At 34.7% G+C, this 21,442-nt stretch overlaps 1 protein-coding gene across 2 annotated transcripts in view; it reads left to right on the top strand.

Annotated features, from left to right (window-relative positions):
• The window catches only part of CNTN1 (contactin 1), a 164,595-nt gene that overhangs the window by 76,025 nt on the left and 67,128 nt on the right, over positions 1–21,442 (top strand). For both annotated transcript variants that reach the window (XM_509005.9, XM_016923638.4), the window contains one exon: positions 9,989–10,138. In XM_509005.9, the coding sequence (XP_509005.2) occupies positions 9,989–10,138 (150 nt within the window). The remainder of the gene's footprint in view (positions 1–9,988; positions 10,139–21,442) is intronic.

Genomic DNA, 21,442 nt, shown 5'->3' with positions numbered 1-21,442 from the left:
CCTGCACATTGTGCACATGTACCCTAGAACTTAAAGTATAATAAAATAAATAAATAAGTAAATAGGGTACTTCTGATATTAGTAATAGCCACTGCTGCTTTCTGAAAGTTCCTGTTTCCATTATATATCTTTTCCAATTCTTCTACTTTCATTGAATTTGGGTCTCTGAATCTAAAGTATGTTTTCTGTTGGCCACATATAGTTGGATTTTTCATCCAGTTTGATAGTCTCTGCCTTTTGATTGAATTAATCAATTAACATTTAATGTTATTATTGATACAGTTGGATTGTAGCTGCATTGTATTTTTGCTTTCTAAATATTTTACTATTTTTGTTCCTCTTTTCCTTGTTCACTGCTTTCTTTTGGAAGAAGTGAGCATTTTCTAGTGTAACATTTTAATTCCTTTGATGATATTCACCGTGTGTGTGTGTGTGTGTGTGTGTGTGAGTGTATGTGTGTGTGTGTGTGTATATGTATAATCCTGCTCTGAAGGGAAGTTTATATTCACTATACATGTGTATATTCAAACACATACATACTTAATGAATACTCTAGGGCTTACCAGATACATTTGAATTTATCAGAATAGGTTTTATAATTTTATTAGCTTAAATTTTCAGTGAATATGAAAGTGTTTCTCCTACATAGTTCTATTTCATTCTTCCTCTTTTGTGCTATTACAGTACTATATATATATACTATATATTATATTACTATATATTAATAGCATATACAGTATTATAGTTATATATTACTATAATACTGTATATTAATATTTTGTTGTATATGCTATTATATTATAGCATATTTTATTATATGCTATGTCATATATAGTAATATATATATTGCTATAATAGCATATAATATATGCTATTAATATTTAGTAATATATTATTAAATATATTACACACAGAGGATTAAATATATTATGCACAAAAGAGGAAGATAAAATAAAGCTATCTAGGGGAAACACTTTTATACTCAGTGAAATATATATAAATATATATATTACATCTCTATATGTCACAAACCCAATAATCTTATATTAATATTATCACTTTCTATAAATGTTTGCCTATTAAACCAATATGTTTATATTATCCTTTGTTAATTTGTCTGTTATATTATCCTTTATATTTACTACTTCTAATCCTCCTCACTTGTTCATGTTGATTTGAATTTCATCTGTCTAAGTCTATTTTGCATTGCTATAAAGAAATATCTGAGGCCGGGTGATTTTGAAAGAAAAGAGTTTTATTTAGCTCACAGTTCTGCAGGATATACAAGAATCATAGTGCCAGCATCTGCTCCTTGCGAGGGCTTCAGGAAGCTTTCATTCATGGTGAAAGCAAATTGGCTTGTCACATGGTGAGAGAGGGAGCAACAAAGAGAGAAGCAAGGTGCTAGGCTCTTCGTAACAATCAGTTCTTGCATGAGCTAATAAAGCAAGAACTCACTCATTATTGGAAGAAAGGCACAAAGTCATTCATTGGGAATCCACCCCCATGACCCAAACTCCTCTTATTAGGCCCCACCTCCAATATTGGGGATCAAATTTCAACATGAGATTTAGAGTGGACAAATATACAAACTATGTATCACCATCTGATATGATTTCTTTACAACTTTGCTCCTACCTGTCCCCTTTCTGCAGCTAGTATCAAATATATTACATTTAAATATATTATAGATCCAATAAGACAATTATATATATACATGCATATATAAATGCACAACATATGTGTGAATATATATACATACATATATAGTTTTCTACAATTACTTTTAAATAAGTTAAGAGAAGATAGAAGAAAAAATAAGTATTTATATCATCTTTTATAATTACAAAATTACCTTTACCAACGCTCATTATTTTGGGGGAGTTTATTCAAATTGCTGTTTGGGATCAACTACTTTCAACTTGAAGAACTTTAATTTTTTTTGTAAGATAAGTCTTTTAGTAACAGTTTCTCTCAGTCTTTGTTTATCTAGGAGTGCATTTTGCCTTTGGTTTTAAAATATATTTGCTTGGATATGATATTCTTGGTTGACAGCTTTGTTTTTCTTTTCTTTTTCACTGCTTTGAATATGTCATCTTAGATGCCTTTTTCAGGCTGAGAAGATTGTTTTCTATTCTATTTGCTGAAAAGTGTCTCAAAATCCCTTTATATTTACCAGTATATTTATTGTATCTGGGTTCCTCATTCCTTTCTGTAAAACTGTTTTTTTATCTGGTATAATTTGCATTACTAAGAAACTTATAGCATTTCAAATTGTTCAGGTTGTTGGACTCAAAGGTTTTTACATTTTTTCTATCAGAAAATGTCTTTAATTTCATCTTTAAGTATTATTTTTATTTCATACAAAATCCAAATTGCTCTTCATTTTACTTTGATCACTTTAAAAACATTGTTCTGTTGTCTTCTGTCTCCATTGTTTTGGGTGAGAAGTCAGTTATTGTTTTAATCATAATTCCCTGCACTTGATATGTCCCTTTTATGTGACTGCTTCAAGATTTCTTTTTGTATTTGCTTTTCAGCTTGATAAAATGCATTTATCCTAATGGAGCTTGGCTTCTTGTATTCTTAGGTTGATATTTTCTTCAACTTTGGAAAATTCTTAGCCATTCATTACCTCTTCAAATATTTCCTCTGCTCTACTCTCTCTTCTTGGTTTCTCTTGACACATATGTTAGATTGTTTGATGTTGTTCCACAGATAATGGACAGTGTGTGTGTGTCTGTGTGTGTGTGTGTGCACGCGCGCATGTGTCTGTTTATCTGCGTGTCTGTGTTTCTGTATGGATAATGGCTAATTTCCTCTCTTGCTTACATAGATAATTTATTTGGTTGGATTCGGTCTGTGAATAATCCCATTAAAATACTTTTGACCTTCTGCTTTATTGTGTTCAGGAATTTTTATTTCTAGCATTTGGCTGCTTTTAATATTGTTCACATAATATTCCATGGGAATTTCCTATTTGTTTATACAAGTTGTGCATGTTTTCCACTTGACATTTTTACATACTTAACATAGTTATGCTAAAACCCTGTGAGATGATTTAAACATCTAGACCATCTTAAAGTCTAGCTCTGTTGATTTATTTTTTCTTTCTTGACAGTGGGTCATATTTCTTTGTTTGCTCATGTGTCTGATAACTTTTTGCTCAATTCCAAACATTGTGTATAGAAGAACAGTGATTACTAAAGTAAATATTAATTGATGTCTGGGAAAGTGCATGTCATTACTTTAGGGACTGAGTCAATCAGATTTGTAGTTGAGATGATCTGAGCATTGTTAGATTCAGTTTAGCACAGGCTTCAAGTAATTTGAATGTATGATCAGACCTCCTACATATCTGAGTGTCTGGAGGTTTTCCTGTCCTACTATCAGATTTCGGCAGACTCTTCTACGTTGGACCCCACAGAGGGCTCTTTCAGTTCCCCTGCTTCTGCCCAGATACCTGCTGCTGATAATCAGTCTAAAGCCCAGAGTGCTCGGGCTTTTTACTCAGTTCTCCTTCTCTTCCCTTAGACTTCAACAGGTCCAAAGCACCTGTCCCTCACAGGGGAAGCAGATCTCTCTCAGCACTCCTGCCACTATCTCATGTTTGTGGTATCAGTGCCGCAGAGGGAAGTCTTTTTTGGCTCTTTTGTTCTGCCCCAAAACTTTCTTGAGTACACATGATGAAGGCCTATGAAAAATAATTGTCAAATTACTATAGATTCTCCTTGTTCTTTGATCTCCCCATGTTTTTAAACAGCCATACCAGCCTATACTTTGTCTGTAAATATCTGTTAGAAGTTAAACTGTTTTCTTCTTGCTAACATCTGTGACTACAACCTTCTTTCATCACTGTTCTACCAATGATGGATTTTAGTCCATTGTGTCTTCACAAACTCAGCTCTCTAATGGGCTTTGAAAGATGGTGGTTTATAGATTATCTATGTGTTCTTTTTGTTAGTGTACTAGTGAAGTTCTCTTGTGACTGCATCCTAAGTGGAAGTGAAAAATATTTTCTGCAACAAATACAGAAATAAAAATCATATGGTTTTTATTTATAGTGTGACCACTAGGAAACAAAGGTACAGGATTAAATTCAGTTTCATGAAGGTAAATACTTAAGATATGAAATAAATATGTTTCAAAGATATCACTTTTCAGTGTTCCAAAGATTAAATTTAGAATAATGAGATGAAGAAATAGACTATGTACTTTTAAGGCAACCTATTGTAAATTTTACTTCTCTTGGACTGTTTTTAGCAGATGGACAGCAGACAGCTTGATGCTGTTCCTGGAGTTCTACAAGATGCTCAGGTCATTGTTAGAAAATTGTGTTGATTCTATGCTGCTGCTTTCAGAGGACAAATGATAGAATATTGTTAGTGATGGTGTGTGTTTATGTAAGAGGATGTTGGCCAGAACATGAAGAGGCATAGTAACCATGCTATGAGAAATAGTTAAGAGAACCTGGAATAGATTATCCAACATGAAGAAAATATGTTTATATTTAAATTTCTGTCTTATGTAAGACTGAGTTGATTATTAAAATTTTTCTGCAGTTAACATCTTTGCACATAAATGTTTCTCTATACTTTAGATTATTTCCCTAAAATAGATATTTATAAATTAAATTGTTGAGTGTAAACAGCCAAAACCCATGAGCTATATTATATAATCGCTCTGCAATAAAGTAGAACCAGTTTTTATTCCCATCAGCAGTATTTGAGTATCTCTTCTGCCATATCTTTACCTAGTATTAGTATTATCTTTTTAAAAATGAAAACTCTCTAGGTTTATTGTAGGACAGTATCCTTTTTTTTTTTTTTGCCTTTCTGTTTCTTCAGTTTTTGTAGTTCTCATTTCAAACATGAATTTCTAGATTTTTATGAGGCTACATTCGTATTTCCCTTAGAGAAGGATCAAGGATTCACACCTTCTGAGATGCCAGAGCACAGCTTGCTTTACTTTTGCTTCATGGAAATTTGCCTAACCTATGGCTCCTTCCAGAGTCCTGCCAGGCGATCCATGGGTTGGGTCTAGGACCTGTAACATAAGACTGAGTAGGTGCATTAGAACCAGTGAGAAGCCTTTAAATTCTCATTTCCAGTCTCAAACAGACACCCGAATTTTTATTTAGAATCTCTGAGTGAGTAGGTTTGTTCTGCGTACTTACAAATATTTGGGTTTTAGATTGAAATGGGGGACATCAAAGATTCTGCTTGTGTTCGGATCTTAAAGAAATACCAGGACTCACTCAGGTAACTTGTAAAAGTCTACAATGGAGGGGCTTACATTGGCTGGAGTTATTCTTGACACAATCTGTTTTCTAGTCCTGAAGTCATTCTGGCTGTTTCCAAAGCTGCTCAAACAATTAATCAGTGTGCTCTAAAGCCAGGGTACCACGAGCATGATTTCCAGGCAACTAAAACACAATGAATTATTGGTCTTATGATACCCATGAGACTTGATTCTCTTTTCCTCAAAGAATGGTGGAAACTTCTTTTTATTCTAAGCCTTAGGGCCTCAAGGCATTTGTAAATAGATCTTTGAATTATTGCTTATAGCTGGTTGCTAAACTGAGTACTTTGGCCTAAGTACTAAAGTAAGAACTAAGGTCTCCTGCTTTATATCTCTTTGCTTAAAATTTACACTAAAAGTAAAACAAATGTTTAAAGAACTACCCATTTAATACACAAAGTTTAGTTTTTTTAAAAAAGAGAGATGCCTCTAACAGGTATTATACTGTTAAGATCTGATTTTTCACTGCTGAGATTAACTGTATTGCCTGACTCAGAACTGACCCGGTTAAAAATCAGGTCTAGAACAAGGTCTGCTCCTGATCCATCCCCAGTATTTGCCTCCATTATGCAAAGTACTTTACTCTCTTTCTGGCTCCAAGAATAACAAACAGGTTGCAAGGAACTTGGCTGAAGAAAAAGGACACAAAGTCTCTCCGTTCCTGTTTCTCTTCATTTGGCTTGAGGCATAAATCAGCTTCCAAAGCAAAGCTGACTTCTTTAGGGAGCAGGCCTCTGCTCCCAAACTGCATAGGTGATTTTGGAAGCAGTAAAAAAAGAAGAAAGAGAAGAAGAAAAAAGGATCCAATAGTTCCTACCAAGGCTTAAGGAATAGGAGAGAAGATTGCATTAGGTACAAGTCCATTTATGAAGACATTTAGGGCTCACAATAAAACATATAAAATGTGTTTTAAAAGTAAAACCATGTTTTTAAAAAGCATACAAAGCGGCAGTGGAAGAGATAAATGAGAATCAACTCACAATTGAAGGGAAAGGAAGAGGCCTTAAGAAGATAGAGTAGTACTATCTGCTTTAGACAGGACAGGACAATTTATGGGCTGAATACATGACAATATAGAGTCATGGAGTGATGGATATTATGTGGTGGGGCAAGGTAAAAGAGTGCCCTCCTTCTCTTACCTGCCAGATTCAAGGATGAAGAAGACACTAAAGTGATTGCTATAGACAAAGCTATGCTTCTTGCATTGAGACACTGTCCACTCTAAATAGACACAAACTTTAGAATTTGTATTACATATATATTTTAAGCAAAAATGTGTTAAGTACTTCTATTTGTAAAACATCATGCTGGGCATACTAGGCCCTGAGGGGTTTCAAAACATGAATAAAAAGTAGAAGAAATGTATACATGGCCACAAATGATAGCTAGGAACAAGCAAGGGGGAGACAGAAGAAATATATTGAGTGTGGGCCTGATGTGGACCTAGCCAGTCTTGGAGTTCCATTTGTAGTGATGATATGGGCTACTTAGCTCAAGATAAGAGCTGGGAAAATAGACAGAATGTGTTTTAAATTATGTACTTCTGATGTGGTTGGGGTCAGAAGTGCCACAGAGATTTGCAGAAGTGAAAGCAGCTTAGAGAGAAGAGACACTTTTAATTCTTGGTACATCTTTTAAAAATGATAGACGTTAATCATGTTTTTGCTAAATTATTCCTACTACTTACATAGATGGTTTTATTGAGGGGATATTATAACTATCTACCAAAACATGTTTGTTTTAGATATTTGTATTCTCGTAGGTACTGATGTTAATAATAATTGGGTTTGTTCTAAAAAGAAGAGTTGTCAAGCTATTAGCAATCCTGGTGGGAATACTATTTTTAAATATTTACAGCAAATTCCTTCCTTAATAATTCAGAATGTCCATTCTGGAATTCCATCCCCTTAACTAGCACTTCGTTTTCCCCCTTTGAGAGAGTTTCATGCGTCTTTGGACCAAGGGGTTCTTCCTAGGGTCCACCTGCTTGAGGTCATGACTCTGAGTCTGGTTGCTTATTCTTCCTTTCTTCATCTCACTCGTTAAAATCAAAGCCTTGGCTCCTCAGCTGGAATCCAGATCTAGCATAAAATGACTCCTGTTGACTTTTCTTGCCTTACCTACCATCATTCCTTCACATATTTTTGGTGGTCAACTATGATCTTCTACTTTATGAAAATGTCTTCCATTTGTTTGGGATATTTTTCATACTGGATCCTCACACTTTTTATATGCACTCAAAATCAATCAATCAACTGCAGCTTCTCCACACATCCACCTGGTTCTTCTTTGTCTGTCCTAGCAGATACCTGCCCTTACCTGTTGACCTCCCAGCTTCCTGGAAAAGCCCCAGTGTAGCCTTGACTATCATAAGAACACAATATCCTCATTCTTTAAAATGCTTCCAACATTTCCATCCTTAAAACCCTTAAATTGTGCTGGAGTTTTGAGACTAGGAAGCAGGGGAGCAGGTCAGACTGCCTCAAGCCTCCTAAAACACTTTTGTACTGTACACCCCTCAACCCCTGCCAAACTCAAGAATTATAAACTCACAAATAGCTCCATCAGCTTCTGCCTTTAAGGTTCAGCATTAGTTTTCTAGGGTTGCCAACAAATTAACATAAACTTGTTAGCCTAAAATAAGAGAAATTTACTCTCTCATAGTTTGGAGTCCAAAATCAAGGTGATGGCAGGGCTGCATCCTCTCCAAAGGCTCCATTCCTTACTTCTTTCAGCTTCTGATGGCTCCACATGTCCCTTGGCTTGTGGCTACATCACTTTCATATCTACCTTGGTGGTCTCATGGCCTTCTGCTCTTCTAGGTGTGACTCTTCTCTGTGTCTTTCTTTTATAAAGACATTTGTCATTGGATTTAGAGCCCACCTAGAAAATTTAGGATAATCCTCCCCTAAGATTCTTAACACTTACAACCTTAATTTGAGGGTCTGCCAAGCCTTTTTTTTTTTCCATATAAGATGACATTTACAGGTTCTGGTAATTTGGACATGGACATTTTTTGGGTGGAGAAAGGTACCATTTAGCCCAATACAGCCTGTTTTCTATAAGGGGTTAAAATCATTGAAAAGTGTCCAGTAAAAAAGGGCTACCTTGGCCGGGTATGGTGGCTCACGCCTGTAATCCCAGGACTTTGGGAGGCCAAGGTGGGTGGATCACGAGGTCAGGAGATCGAGACCATCCTGGCTAACACGGTGAAATGCCGTCTCTACTACAAATACAAAAATTAGCCAGGCGTGGTGGCATAAGCCTGTAGTCCCAGCTACTCGGGAGGCTGAGGCAGGAGAATGGCGTGAACCCAGGAGGCAGAGCTTGCAGTGAGCCGAGATCACGCAAATGCACTCCAGCCTGGGTGACAGAGTGAGACTCCGTCTCAAAACAAACAAACAAACAAACAAACAAACAAACAAACAAAAAGGCTACCTTACTCAGCGTTATCACTTCACTCTGTAAACAGCCCTTCACAAACCAAAACTTCACTTTACTTCTTTCAATTACCTAGAAAAATGTCCTTATGCATGTGAATTAAAACAAACAGTTTCCGATTTGGTGTGAGGGAGGAGTGAAAGAGGAGATAAAGAGGTAGAAATCCTTAATGAATCTTAATAAATCAAAACAGAGGCGAAGGTAAAGGGAAACTTTTAATCAGAAAGTCAAAAATATATGTCAAATCTACAGAACAAATCCATAACAAAATAAGAAATTAGATGGCAAAAGTAGTGTCTAGCAGAGTTAAAATTATGGCAGGGTGAGATGGGACAGTCTGAGCCATGCGAGAATTTGTCCAAAAGTAGAAACTGGACCCTGGGGTGCTTAGCATTTATTGTGTTGATGGACACGTCATCTTTAAAAATTATGTATTCATGGTCTACGTTGCCAGATAAAACTTCCCTAAATGATAAGATATTGAGTCATAGACAAGCCTACAGGTACAGGTATTTATATGGATATGTTGATTATTAAAAACACGTGGAAATATTTGAGGCAAGCTTATAATAATGCACAGATCTGCCTTGGTTGCATGTTTTATTGTACCTCTATTAAATAAGCAAGCTAAGATCACATTCCACCCATAATTTATCATCTAATCTATATTAGTATCTAGTAGCATGAATTCTGAGGGATACTTAACAAATCTTAATAAAATTATTATGACATTTATTATCACTTGTCCAAATGATTTGAGTATAAATCTATAAAACCAAGTAAAAAGGATATAAACATTAACCTTTTCTACCTAGTTATAAATCGTTTGCTAGCCATAGACTATATCAGTGGCAATACATAAAATTTTGCTGCTCCAATTGTACCTTTATCTCAGGAAATCTTTTTAGATTGCACCTTCAGAATACAGCTCCTTGCTATTCAAGGTGCAGTTCATGGACTAGCACCAAGCCTGGAGGCTTGTTAGACATGCAGAATTGCAGACTCCCTGCCTCAAACTTACTTACATAGGTGATTCATATGCATATCACTCTTTGTAAGTTTATTATTTATTAAACCTCTTCTCTTACTCCCTTGAAGTTAACATTTTGTCATTCCTAGTTGTAGTTTTTACTTCAACTCAGTGTAATATATGCCATTCTCCCTGAAATAGTAAAATAAAAAGGGAAGTTATAAAAGTGATAAGTTAATCAACCTGTATTCTCTATTTACTATTTATTTTATTCAGATCCCCCAATTATTGAAGGAAATATGGAGGCAGCAAGAGCAGTGGACTTAATCCCATGGATGGAGTATGAATTCCGCGTGGTAGCAACCAATACACTGGGTAGAGGAGAGCCCAGTATACCATCTAACAGAATTAAGACAGACGGTGCTGGTATGTATATAGAAGAAACTTGAAATTTTAAAAGATTTGTAAATACAGTGCCACTTTCATATATGGTTGAATGTATTTGAAAATAATGCTCTGAGGTAAGTGATTCATCTGAAAAGCATGTGTGTGTATTTCACTATCAAGACAGTCAAAAATCAAAAGAGGAAATATGAAGTTTAAGAATATTTTAAGACAGTCAAAAATCAAAAGAGGAAATATGAAGTTTAAGAATATATTAATTAAGAATTAATATAGAGGAAGAGGTGAATAGGAACTACTGACAATGCCACTGGAGACCATTGGAATGACGTAAGTATTTAGATTATAAACTTTAATGTAAATTCTGAATCTTAACTAGGCAGACTCTTGCTTGATTAAACATGTTTCATGATTTAGGAGGTTCATAATTCTGTGTCTCTCTCGAACTCGTTTATAACTGAATGGCCAAGTCAGTGGATATTTTATGGTAAATACCAACTGCAATTAAATAGCCTTTAGAGCAGGAAATACTCTATTATTTTTTCCTTCTCCCCTATATCACTAAGGAAAAATGTTGTTCTGATTCTAATGATAGCTCTTCTTTTATTATTCCCTATATCAAAAAAAAATGTAGCCTCTCTGAGCTCATTTGACTAGGACTTGCCAAACTTCAGTGTTTTAGGTGGTGTAGAGAAGATTTTAAATGAATGGCAGAGTTCCATTAAAATGCTACTGTGATCTCTTAATATCACTTCTCTACATTTCTGTTTACCTCAGTTCCTTGGCCTAACTTCTAAATATAGTTATGAGTTCTAATGTCTTTAAACAGGGACTGCCATAAGTAAACTATCTCTTAAAGTTTCATGTAATTTAATGTAATTTATTAGATAAAAAAGGATAATTCTGAAATTAAGGGGCCAAAGCACTAAAATACCTGGTCTGTGTTCAATATTTTCACATCCATTTCATTTAATCCTCATAATAACATTTTGACATAGGTAGTCCTATGCTCATGTTCATTAATGGGCAATAAACTCAGAGACACTAAATAGTTTATCTAAGTTAATATGACTAATTGCAAGATTCAGAATTCAAATTTAGATCTGACAGCTGTTCTCATACATTGAGTTTTCTCAAAGTCGGCTTCTCAAGCAGGATTCTAGAAACACATCTATTTATATGAATCTTTATTAGAGTTCTAATAGAAACTTAGATTTCATCCTTAACTATGATACTAGATATGACCTAAACACTAAATTTTTTGTGTTAGCATATCCACCTACAAGATGAACACTAGTGTTTGCTTTTCTCTACCTCACAGAAATTCCATCAGGATATGTAGGTAATCTAAGATGAAGCTTTATAGGAGACAGATACCACATAGCCAGGATTCTTGTGTTTGGTTTTTATTATTATTCCCTAGAGCTGCATATGTTTGTAATAGAGGCTTCTGTATTATGGACTGAACACTGTTGCTCTTTCTTTAAAAACAAAAATATAAAGAAACTGTGGCATGATTCCACTGGTGGTTTACCTATGTAATTTTATACTGACAGATCATGTATTTGATTTGATTTAACAAGCATTCACTAAAATTGCAGAAAAATACTAAGTGATTAAATTGGCCTAAACAAACATCTCAGGTAAAATATTTTTACTTACCTATCTCAAATACAGACCTTTAATCATGGAGTTTAATTAATTTTCTGTGATTTCTTGACTAATAAAATATGACCTAAGTCTTAGCTGAACACCATTCTTTGAAGTAAAAATCGTCAGAGAGAAAGGATACTTTCTTTGACACTGATAATAGATGTAGGCCTCCCTCCTTCTTTCTTGGAATTTTGTTGCAAATATTATCTGTATTATTTATCTCAGAAAATGATTTCTTTACAATATATAGGCTCATCATCTAGACATGATTACCATAAGATCTGTCTTAAATTATTTTTTAATCTCAAAGTAGAAGTGACAACATTAAATATTTTTTAAGAATAATAATAACAAAAACAATGTCTCGGAGAGATTCAATCTAATTCTTTCATACCTAGATGTCTGAATATAATTTATACTTAAGATCATATCTAGAGCTGGTTCCACGGGGTAATGGTGAACACTCTGGACTCTGAATACTTAAGATCATATCTAGAAGTGATATGCTCACTATCAGTGGTTCGCATGTAACTCTGAAGAATATTTACCATGATGTCTACTTATCCTTAAATGTTAGGAAAAAATTGTTTCCAAGTAATATCGAACCTAAAATTTTGGCACAGTTGTTACTTTAAACCAACTTATTTTTGTCATCACCTTCTTTAGGCATCACCTCTTACATTACATTTTCTCAAATGGTATTTTGTTAAGGACTTAGTTCCCTATCTGATGTGCTTACAAAATAACTTCCCTTACAAGCCATTAGAGCCAAGGCCAAAAGCAAACACACCTATTCACAGAGTAAGATACAAACTTGTAGTGATATGAGATGATTCATTCTTCTCAATTGTAAAAAAAAAAAAATAATTCTGTAACTTCTAACACATTTGTTAATCTATCATCAGAAAATATTTTGAGATCTTTGATTAATAAACTCATTACTATAGTTTACACATTTGCAGTATATTGTCAGACACAGTGCTTAGTTCTCTGTTTGCATTGCTTAAGTTAATTCCCACAATAACTTTATGAAACAGATGAGGAAGTTAAGATTACACCCAGCTAATGTGAGGCAGAGCTGGGATTCAAATCTAGGTGTTTCTCATCTAAAGGCTTTGCTCCTAAACCACTTTCTGAAGACAGTGGGCAGTATTGTGGCTCCGGGCCACTGATCCTTTGGTGGAATGCCCGCATTATTATCTAAAAGCTATGTAATTTGAGGCACATTACTTAACCTCTGAGCCTCACTTTTTTTTTTTAGACAGTTCAGTGGCTCTTTTTTTGGAGTGCAGTGGCACAATCACAGCTCACTGCAGCCTCGACCTCCAGGTCTCAAGCTACCCTCCTGCCTCAGCCATCCTAGTAGCTGGGATTACAGGGGCTTGTCACCATGCCCAGCTATTTTGTGTGTTTTTTGGTAGAGACTGGGTTTCTCCATGTTGCCCAGCTGACCTTGAACTCCTGGGCTGATGCAATCCACCCACCTTGGCCTCCCAAAGTGCTGGGATTACAGGCATGAGCCACCGAGTCTGGCCTGAGTCTCACTTTTTTCATTTCTAAATGTGAATCATTTATCTTAAGGGATGATTTTTATGTTTACAAACATATTAGGAAAGCAGTTAGCACTACACTGCATAGTATTTGCTCAATAAAATTTATTTATTACGCTATTAAATGTCCTTTAAAAATTTAATATGCTTACAAGAAAATATGGTCTCCTGTCTACTTTGTAATGGATTACCCATTTAGCAATACATTTCCAATTTTTATAAGCACAGAAGAAAGATCATTTAATTTTATGTAATTTTCAATAATCTTTTAAAAATCATTTTATGTATTTGATATAAAATTCTACAGAATTTCTCTGACTATGGTTTTGCCGTTTACTTGCTTTATTAAAATTGAATATGCATCAAATTGGACATTTACATTTTTCATTTTTATAAGAAAATAAAAATACTTTCTAAATGAGGGATGTTTGTCTTGTCATGTACCATTATAACAACTCTCTAAGAGATGCCAGCATATGTTATGTGGGACAAAGGCTGGTTCCCATTTGATGGAAAGGTTGGTCCCCAGCCTCATTATGCTGATTGAAAGACATGACATTATCCAATGCCACACATGCCCTTATCTGTCCAATTACTTAATGTTAAGATCTCAGTGCACACTTGGGTGCATTCTTTGGATTCAGACAAGTGCATTATAAAATGGATGTTCCCAAATGAAAAATTAGAAGATGTATTTGTAATTCATTTTAACCCATTTAATTTTGACTGTAGAAAAGAGATAACAAAAGTACCCTTTGAAATAATGTGCCATTGTAAGACATGCCCCCATAGTTAATAGCTCTGCAGGTTCAGTTGGTGAGTCCACATCCTAAAATGGTACATTCAGGTTTGTTTTAACAGCTTTGTTTATTAGCCAGATCAAGCCAGTCAAAGAAAGGAAAGAGAAAAAAGAATAAAACCAGGAACAACACTTTCATATTATGTATAAAGCCTTGATTTCATGCCTAATGAAGGTCTGTTGTCCTTTCATTTAGTATTCTTTCTCATTCTTTCTTTTTTCTCTTTTTTACACATATTTGATAAAAGAGAAGAATAGAACTAAGAAAATATTTTTTAGCTGGTAAGGTACTATGTGATGTTAGTTGCTGTCATTAATACTTAAATAGATACATCTTTAAAAGAAGCAAAGAGGATAGATTTTTAAGCCATCTGAAGACCTGAATTAAAGATGGCAGCTTCTCCACATGTAAGCAGTATAACCTGGGCAAGTTAATTAGTGTATTCGGGACACATTTGCCTTTCCTATTAAGAGAGGGGATAATGCCAATTCTCCATTAACCTACTTCAAAGGGCTGATCTGGGTATCCAATTAGATGTAGTATATGAAAATAACTTCTAAGTTCTAGATGTGTCTATTATTAAGCTGAGATCATTCATTCAGCAAACTTTTATATTTAACACATCGAATTAAAACTAGTTGTACATATTTATTTTTTACCACTATGAGAAAAGCATATCCAGTACTGGAATCTGATTTTATTCATATTGTTATCTTTAGTGCTTCACACAACACAATGTCCATAGTTGGTACTCAGAAATGTTTGTAGAAGATAAAAAGTAGAAACCAGGAGGGTAAGATGATGATTGGGGCTATTGGAAGTTAATTGAGGATGATGGAAAAAAAAGGAGTGATCAAGGCAACAATAGATTTGCATATTATAATTTAGAAGAATCTACTGCCAAATACATTGTGTTTTGATGATTGAAAACAAGTTTAACATATACATTCGATGCTATTGTCCGTATACTGATGAAAGAAGAAAGCGTTCATTTTTTAACTTAATTTAAACAAATAGTCTGTAATTGGTTTGGATTCTTCATAAGAATTTTACTGTGGATAATTATAATTTTAATGTAAAGAATTCTTTTCTGCCCATCCAAACATTTTCCCCAACTGACTTATTCTTAGATTATCATTTCATTGTGCAACTAAAAACTCATTCGGCTTCACCTATTTAAATTTCTTGTTTGAAAACAAGGCCTATAACAATAAACAAACCTACAATTTCCATCTGATGAGACATAACTATCTGTGTCCCTCCATCTTTTTAACCTACAATGGGAACATCATTTTAACATGGTAGATTATATTAGGGGTGTTAGCAATCCACTCCTCTATCAGAGCAAGCGCTCATAAGAGTTGCAAAGAACTATTCTCATTTTAATATTAAAATATTATATACTTCATTTGATTTTATTAATAGCTCTTCAGAATTATATACTTAAGTGCTTAAAGTATAATAATAAAAAAGAATGTATGTATAAATATAGAATTAATGCAGGTGTTAGACTTCAGTCCTTTTGGTTTTCCAAACTAGAGCACTATTTACATAACCATGTTGAATCTCTTACTAAAAAAAATTGTATTAAATCACCATGAAATTCTGATGCAAGTTAAAGTAAAAAGTTACATTCATGATTAACTTTTCATCTATAAAAATGACTGTATAAGTTAAAGTTATAATTAACAAGAATTAAAGTAGTCAATATGTTTTCAATCAAGAGCTTACCTTCATATGCTTTATAATTTTTATAATTTAGGATTTGTCGCAAGCCAATTTGTACATTCTTAAATAAAACATCAAAGCCCAAAGAGATACTTATATGCAAATTATTTAAGCATTCAGATCTGAAAGGAAAATTGGCAGCATTAATTTCTTTTCATGGGAAAGAATAGTCATGGCATTGGCTTGATTTTCTTTAAAAAAAATTTTTAGATCTATGACTGAAATACAGAAGCACTCTTATAAGCATCATAAGGGAATTACTATTAAATAGAAATTAAGACAAAAGGACAAGTTAAAGCAGCTCACTATTTTTAACCATTCACAGTAAAATTATATATGTTGTTAATAAATGATTAATAATTCAATAATTTTTCTGAATAATAGTTTACATTCTTTTTAATGATTTATTGTGTAAAGAATGTCTAGTTTGTTTTCTGTTAAGTGCACTGGAGCCTAAACTTAAGCTTCCTTGTACTTAGGGTGATTTACTTCCCTGAAACAAATCACGCTTTGGCCAAGTCCCCATTTCTGCAGGGCTGAGTGCAAATAGAGCACCTAACTCCTCTATTCTCAGATTCATGTTAAGTATGTAGGTTATGTGTCAATTCCACCTGTGAAAAACATTTTCTAATATGCTAAGGCTACAATTGAACATTCAAAGCTAAATGAGAGAAATTAAATCGATAATCCAAGTAAGATATAAAAACACTTTATTAAGAGAAGCAGTTACTGTTCTTCTGTGCTTTTTTTTTTTTTTTTTTTTTTTTTTTTTGAGACAGCATCTCGCTCTGTTGCCCAGGCTGGAGTGCAGTGGCGCGATCTCGGCTCACAGCAAGCTCTGCCTCCCAGGTTCACGCCATTCTCCTGCCTCAGCCTTCCAAGTAGCTGGGACTACAGGCGCTCACCACCACGCCCAGCTAGTTTTGTTTTTGTATTTTTAGTAGAGATGGGGTTTCACTGTGTTAGCCAGGGTGGTCTCGATCTCCTGACCTCGTGATCCGCCCGCCCCAGCCTCCCAAAGTGCTAGACTACAGATGTGAGCTACCATGTCCGGCCTCTTCTGTGCTTTTGTTTATGTCCCATTTTCCATGGACTGAGCTCAGTGAATGATCTCTGAAGAGCAAATCAGTCTTGAAAATATGTTACAAAGTGCTTAAAAGAAACATGATAAAATGGAAAGAGATATTCAATCTAATTTAAACATACTCCATTTTTAGGTCTGTTCCAAATAAAAAGGCTAATATTGATTATAATGAAAAACATTTCAGTAAAATGCTTTAACAAATAATACTTGTCCTAAGGAAGGCAATATTTGATTCAACAAATTGCAGTATAATATTTTAGAGTTATTTTTGAAATTATTTGCCTGTGACTACTATACTTGTACTTAAACACCCTTATTGTTTGATTATAGGACAACTTACTTTTTGTTTTCCTATAGCATGAAAAGTTTTAACTTCAGAATATGAGTTATAGGGGTAAAAGAGTTCCTAGAAGTTATTTTAATACTCCAGCTCTTAATATATATTCTATCTAAAGTGCTACAAATTATTTATTTTTTAACCCTGTGTAGTCAGTTTCATTTTCTAACAGTCATGTGATCACAGTTGAATAGTAAAATAAAATCTCTCAAACTTCATATTATTAATAATTTCTCTATGGGGAAACGAAATAATCATATAGTTTTAATTTTTTTGTTTTTTTTAATTTTAAGTTAAGAGGTACATGTGTAGGTTTATTATATAATGTAAACTTCTGTCATGGGGGTTAGTTGTACAGATTATTTTGTTAACTAGATATTAAGCATAGTACCCATTAGTTGCTTTTCCTGATTCTCTCCCAACTTCCACCCTCTACTCTTCAATACGCCCCAGTATGTGTTGTTCCCTTTTATGTGTCCAGGTGTTCTCATCATTTAGCCTCCACTTATAAGTGAGAGCATGCAGTATTTGGTTTTCTGTTCTTGCACTAATTTGCTAAGGATGATGACTTCCTGCTCTGTCCATGTCCCTGCAAAGTACATGGTCTTGTTCTTTTTTATGGCTGCATAGTATTCCATGGTGTGTATGTACCACATTTTCTTTATGAAGTCTATCACTGATGGGCATTTAGGCTGATTCCATGTCATTGCTATTGTGAATAGTGCTGCAATGAATACTCATGCATGGGTCTTTAGAATAGAGCAATTTGTATTCTTTTGGGTATATACTCAGTAATTGGATTGCTAGGTCGAATGGTATTTATGTTTTCAGGTCTTTCAGGAACTGACACACTGTCTTCCACAATAGTGTATAAGTGTTCCCTTTTTCTCCACAACTTTGCCAGCATCTGTTATTTTTTGACTTTTTAATAATATCCATTCTGACTAATGTGAGATAGTATCTCATTATGGTTTTGATTTGCCTTTCTCTAATGATCATTATGTGGAGCGTTTTTCATATGATTGTTGGCCATATGTGTGTCTTCTTTTGAAAAGTGTCTATTCATGACCTTTGCCCACTTTTTAATGGGGTTGTTTTTTCTTGTAAATTTAAATTCTTTATAGCTGCTGGATATTAATTAGACTTTTGTCAGATGCATAGTTTGCAAAAATTTTTTCCCATTCTCTAGGTTGTCTGTTCACTCTGTTGTAGTTTCCTTTGCTGTGCAGAAGCTCTTTAGTTTAATTAGATCTAATTTGCCAATTTTTGCTATTGTTACAATTGCTTTTGGCATCTTCATCATGAAATCTTTGCCCATTCCTATCTTCTGAAATCTTTGCCCATTCCTATGTCCTGACTGGTATTGCCTAAGTTGTCCTCCAGGGTTTTTATAGTTTGAGATTTTACATTTATGTCTTCAATTCATCTTGAGTTCATTTTCATATACAGTGTAAGGAAGGGGTCCAATTTCAATCTTCTGCATATGGCTTGCCAGTTATCCCAACACCATTTATTGAATACGGTGTCCTATCCCCATTTCTTGTTTTTGTCAGCTTTTTCAAAAATCAGATAGCTGTAAGTGTGTGACCTTATTTCTGGGTTCTCTATTCTGTTTCATTGGTCTATGTGTCTGTTTCTGTGTACCAGTACCATGTTTTTTTCGATTACCATAGCCCTGTAGAATAAAGTCGGGCAGTGTGATGCCTCCAGCTTTGTCCTTTTTACTTAGGGTTTGCTTTGGCTATTTGGGCTCTTTTTTTTTTTTCTGGTTCCATATGAATTTTAAAAGAGTCTTTTCTAGTTCTGTGAAGAATCTCAATGGTAATTTAATAGGAATAGCATTGAATCTATAAATTGCTTTGGGCAGTATGGCCATTTTTATGATATTGATGCTTTCTATCCACGAGCATGGAATGTTTTTCCATTTGTTTGTATCATCTCTGATTTGTTTGAGCAGTGGTTTGTAGTTCTCCTTGTAGAGATATTCATCTCCCTAGTTGTCTGCATTCCTAGGTATTTTATTCTTTTTGTGGAAATTATAAATTGGATTGCATTCCTCATTTGGTTCTTGGCATGACTGTTGTTGGTGTATAGGAATGCTAGAGATTTTCCCACATTGATTTTGTATCTTGAGACTTTGCTGAAGTTGTTTATCAGCTTAAGAAGCTTTTGGGCTGAGACTATAGGGTTTCTTTTTTTTTTTTTTTTTTTTTGAGATGGAGTCTCGCTCTGTTGCCCAGGCTGGAGTGCAGTGGCACAATCTCCGCTCACTGCAACCTTTGCCTCCCGGTTTCACGCCATTCTCCTGCCTCGGCCTCCTGAGTAGCTGGGACCACAGGTGCCTACCACCACGCTCAGCTAATTTTTTGTATTTTTAGTAGAGATGGGGTTTCACCATGTTAGCCAGCGTGGTCTCGATCTCCTGACCTCGTGATCCACCTGCCTCGGCCTCCCAAAGTGCTGGGATTACAGGCATGAGCCGCTGCACCTGGCCATGGGTTTTCTGCATATAGGATCATGTCATCTGCAAACTGATATGGCTTGACATCCTCTCTTCCTATGTGTATGTCCTTTATTTCTATTGCCTGATTGCCCTGGCTAGGACTTCCAATACTGTGTTGACCAGGAGAAGTGAAAGATGGTATCCTGGTCTTGTGCCAGTTTTCAAGGTGAATGATTCCAGCTTCTGCCCATTCAGTATGATGTTGGCTCCGGGTTTGTCACAGATAGCTGCTATTATTTTGAGGTATGTTCCTTCAATACCTAGTATATTGACAGTTTTTACATGACGGGGTGTTGAATTTTATCAAAAGCCTTTTCTGTATCTATTGATTTAATCATGTGGTTTTTGTCTTTAATTCTGTTTATGTGATGAATCACATTTACTGATTTGCATATGTTAAACAAGCCTTGCTTCCAAAAGATAAAGTCTACTTGATTGCCATGGATGAGCTTTTTGATGTGCTGCTGGATTTGGTTTGCCAGTTATTTTTTTTGAGGATTTTTTCATTGATGTTCATCAAGGATATTGGCCTGAAGGTTTCCTTTTTGTTGTATTTCTGCCTGGTTTTGGTATCAGGATGATGCTAGTCTCATAGAATGAGTTAAGGTGGAGTCCCTCCTCCTCAATTTTTTGGAATAGTTTCAGCAGGAATGGTACCAGCTCTTCTTTGTACATTTGGTAGAATTCAGCTGTGAAACCATCTGGTCCTGGGCTTTTTTTTTTTTTTTTGGTTAGTTGGCTATTTATTACTAACTCAATTTTAGAGCTCATTATTGGTCTGTTCAGGGATTCAATTTCTTCCTTGTTTAACCTTGGGAGAGTGTATGTATCCAGGAATTTATCCACTTCTTCAAGATTTTCTAGTTTACGTGTATAGAGGTGTTCATAATATCCTCTGGTGGTTTCTTATATTTCCGTGGGTTAAGTGGTAATATCATTGTCATTTCTTGTCATTTCTGATTGTGTTTATTTGAATCCTCTCTCTTTTCTTCATTAGTCTAGTTAGCAGTCTATTTTATTTTTTTTCCAAAGCACCAGCTCCTAGATTTGTTAATCTTTTGAATGAAATTTTGTGTCTCAAACTTCTTCAGTTGAGCTGTGACTTTGGTTACTTCTTGTCTTCTACTAGCTTTAGGATTTGTTTGCTCTTTGTTTTCTAGTTTTTTTAGTTGTGATTTTAGGTTTTTAACTTGAGATCTTTCTAACTTTTTGATTGGGCATTTAGTGCTATGAATTTTCCTCTTAACACTGCATTAGCTGTGTCCCAGAGATTCTGGTATGTTGTATCTTTGTTTTCATTCGTTTCAAATATCTTCTTGATTTCTGCTTTAATTTTATTATTTACCCAAATATCTTTCAGGAGCAGTTATTCAATTTTCATGTGATTGTATGGTGTTGAGTGAATTTCATTCTTGATTTCTAATTTGATTTTGCTGTGGTCCAAGAGATTGTTTCTTATTATTTCATTTCTTTTGCATTTTCTGAGGAGTGTTTTATTTCCAATTATGTGCTCAATTCTTGAGCATGTGCCATGTGGCAATGAGAAGAATATATATTCTGTTATTTTGGGGTGGAGAGTTCTGTAGGTATCTATCAGGTCCATTTGATCCAATGCTGAGTTCAGGTCCTGATTATCTTTGTTAATTTTCCATCTTGATGATCTGTCCAATACT

The sequence above is a fragment of the Pan troglodytes genome, chromosome 10 (genome assembly GCF_028858775.2).
Source record: "Pan troglodytes isolate AG18354 chromosome 10, NHGRI_mPanTro3-v2.0_pri, whole genome shotgun sequence".
NCBI lineage: Eukaryota > Metazoa > Chordata > Mammalia > Primates > Hominidae > Pan > Pan troglodytes.
This window is presented reverse-complemented; position numbering and strand designations above follow the sequence as displayed.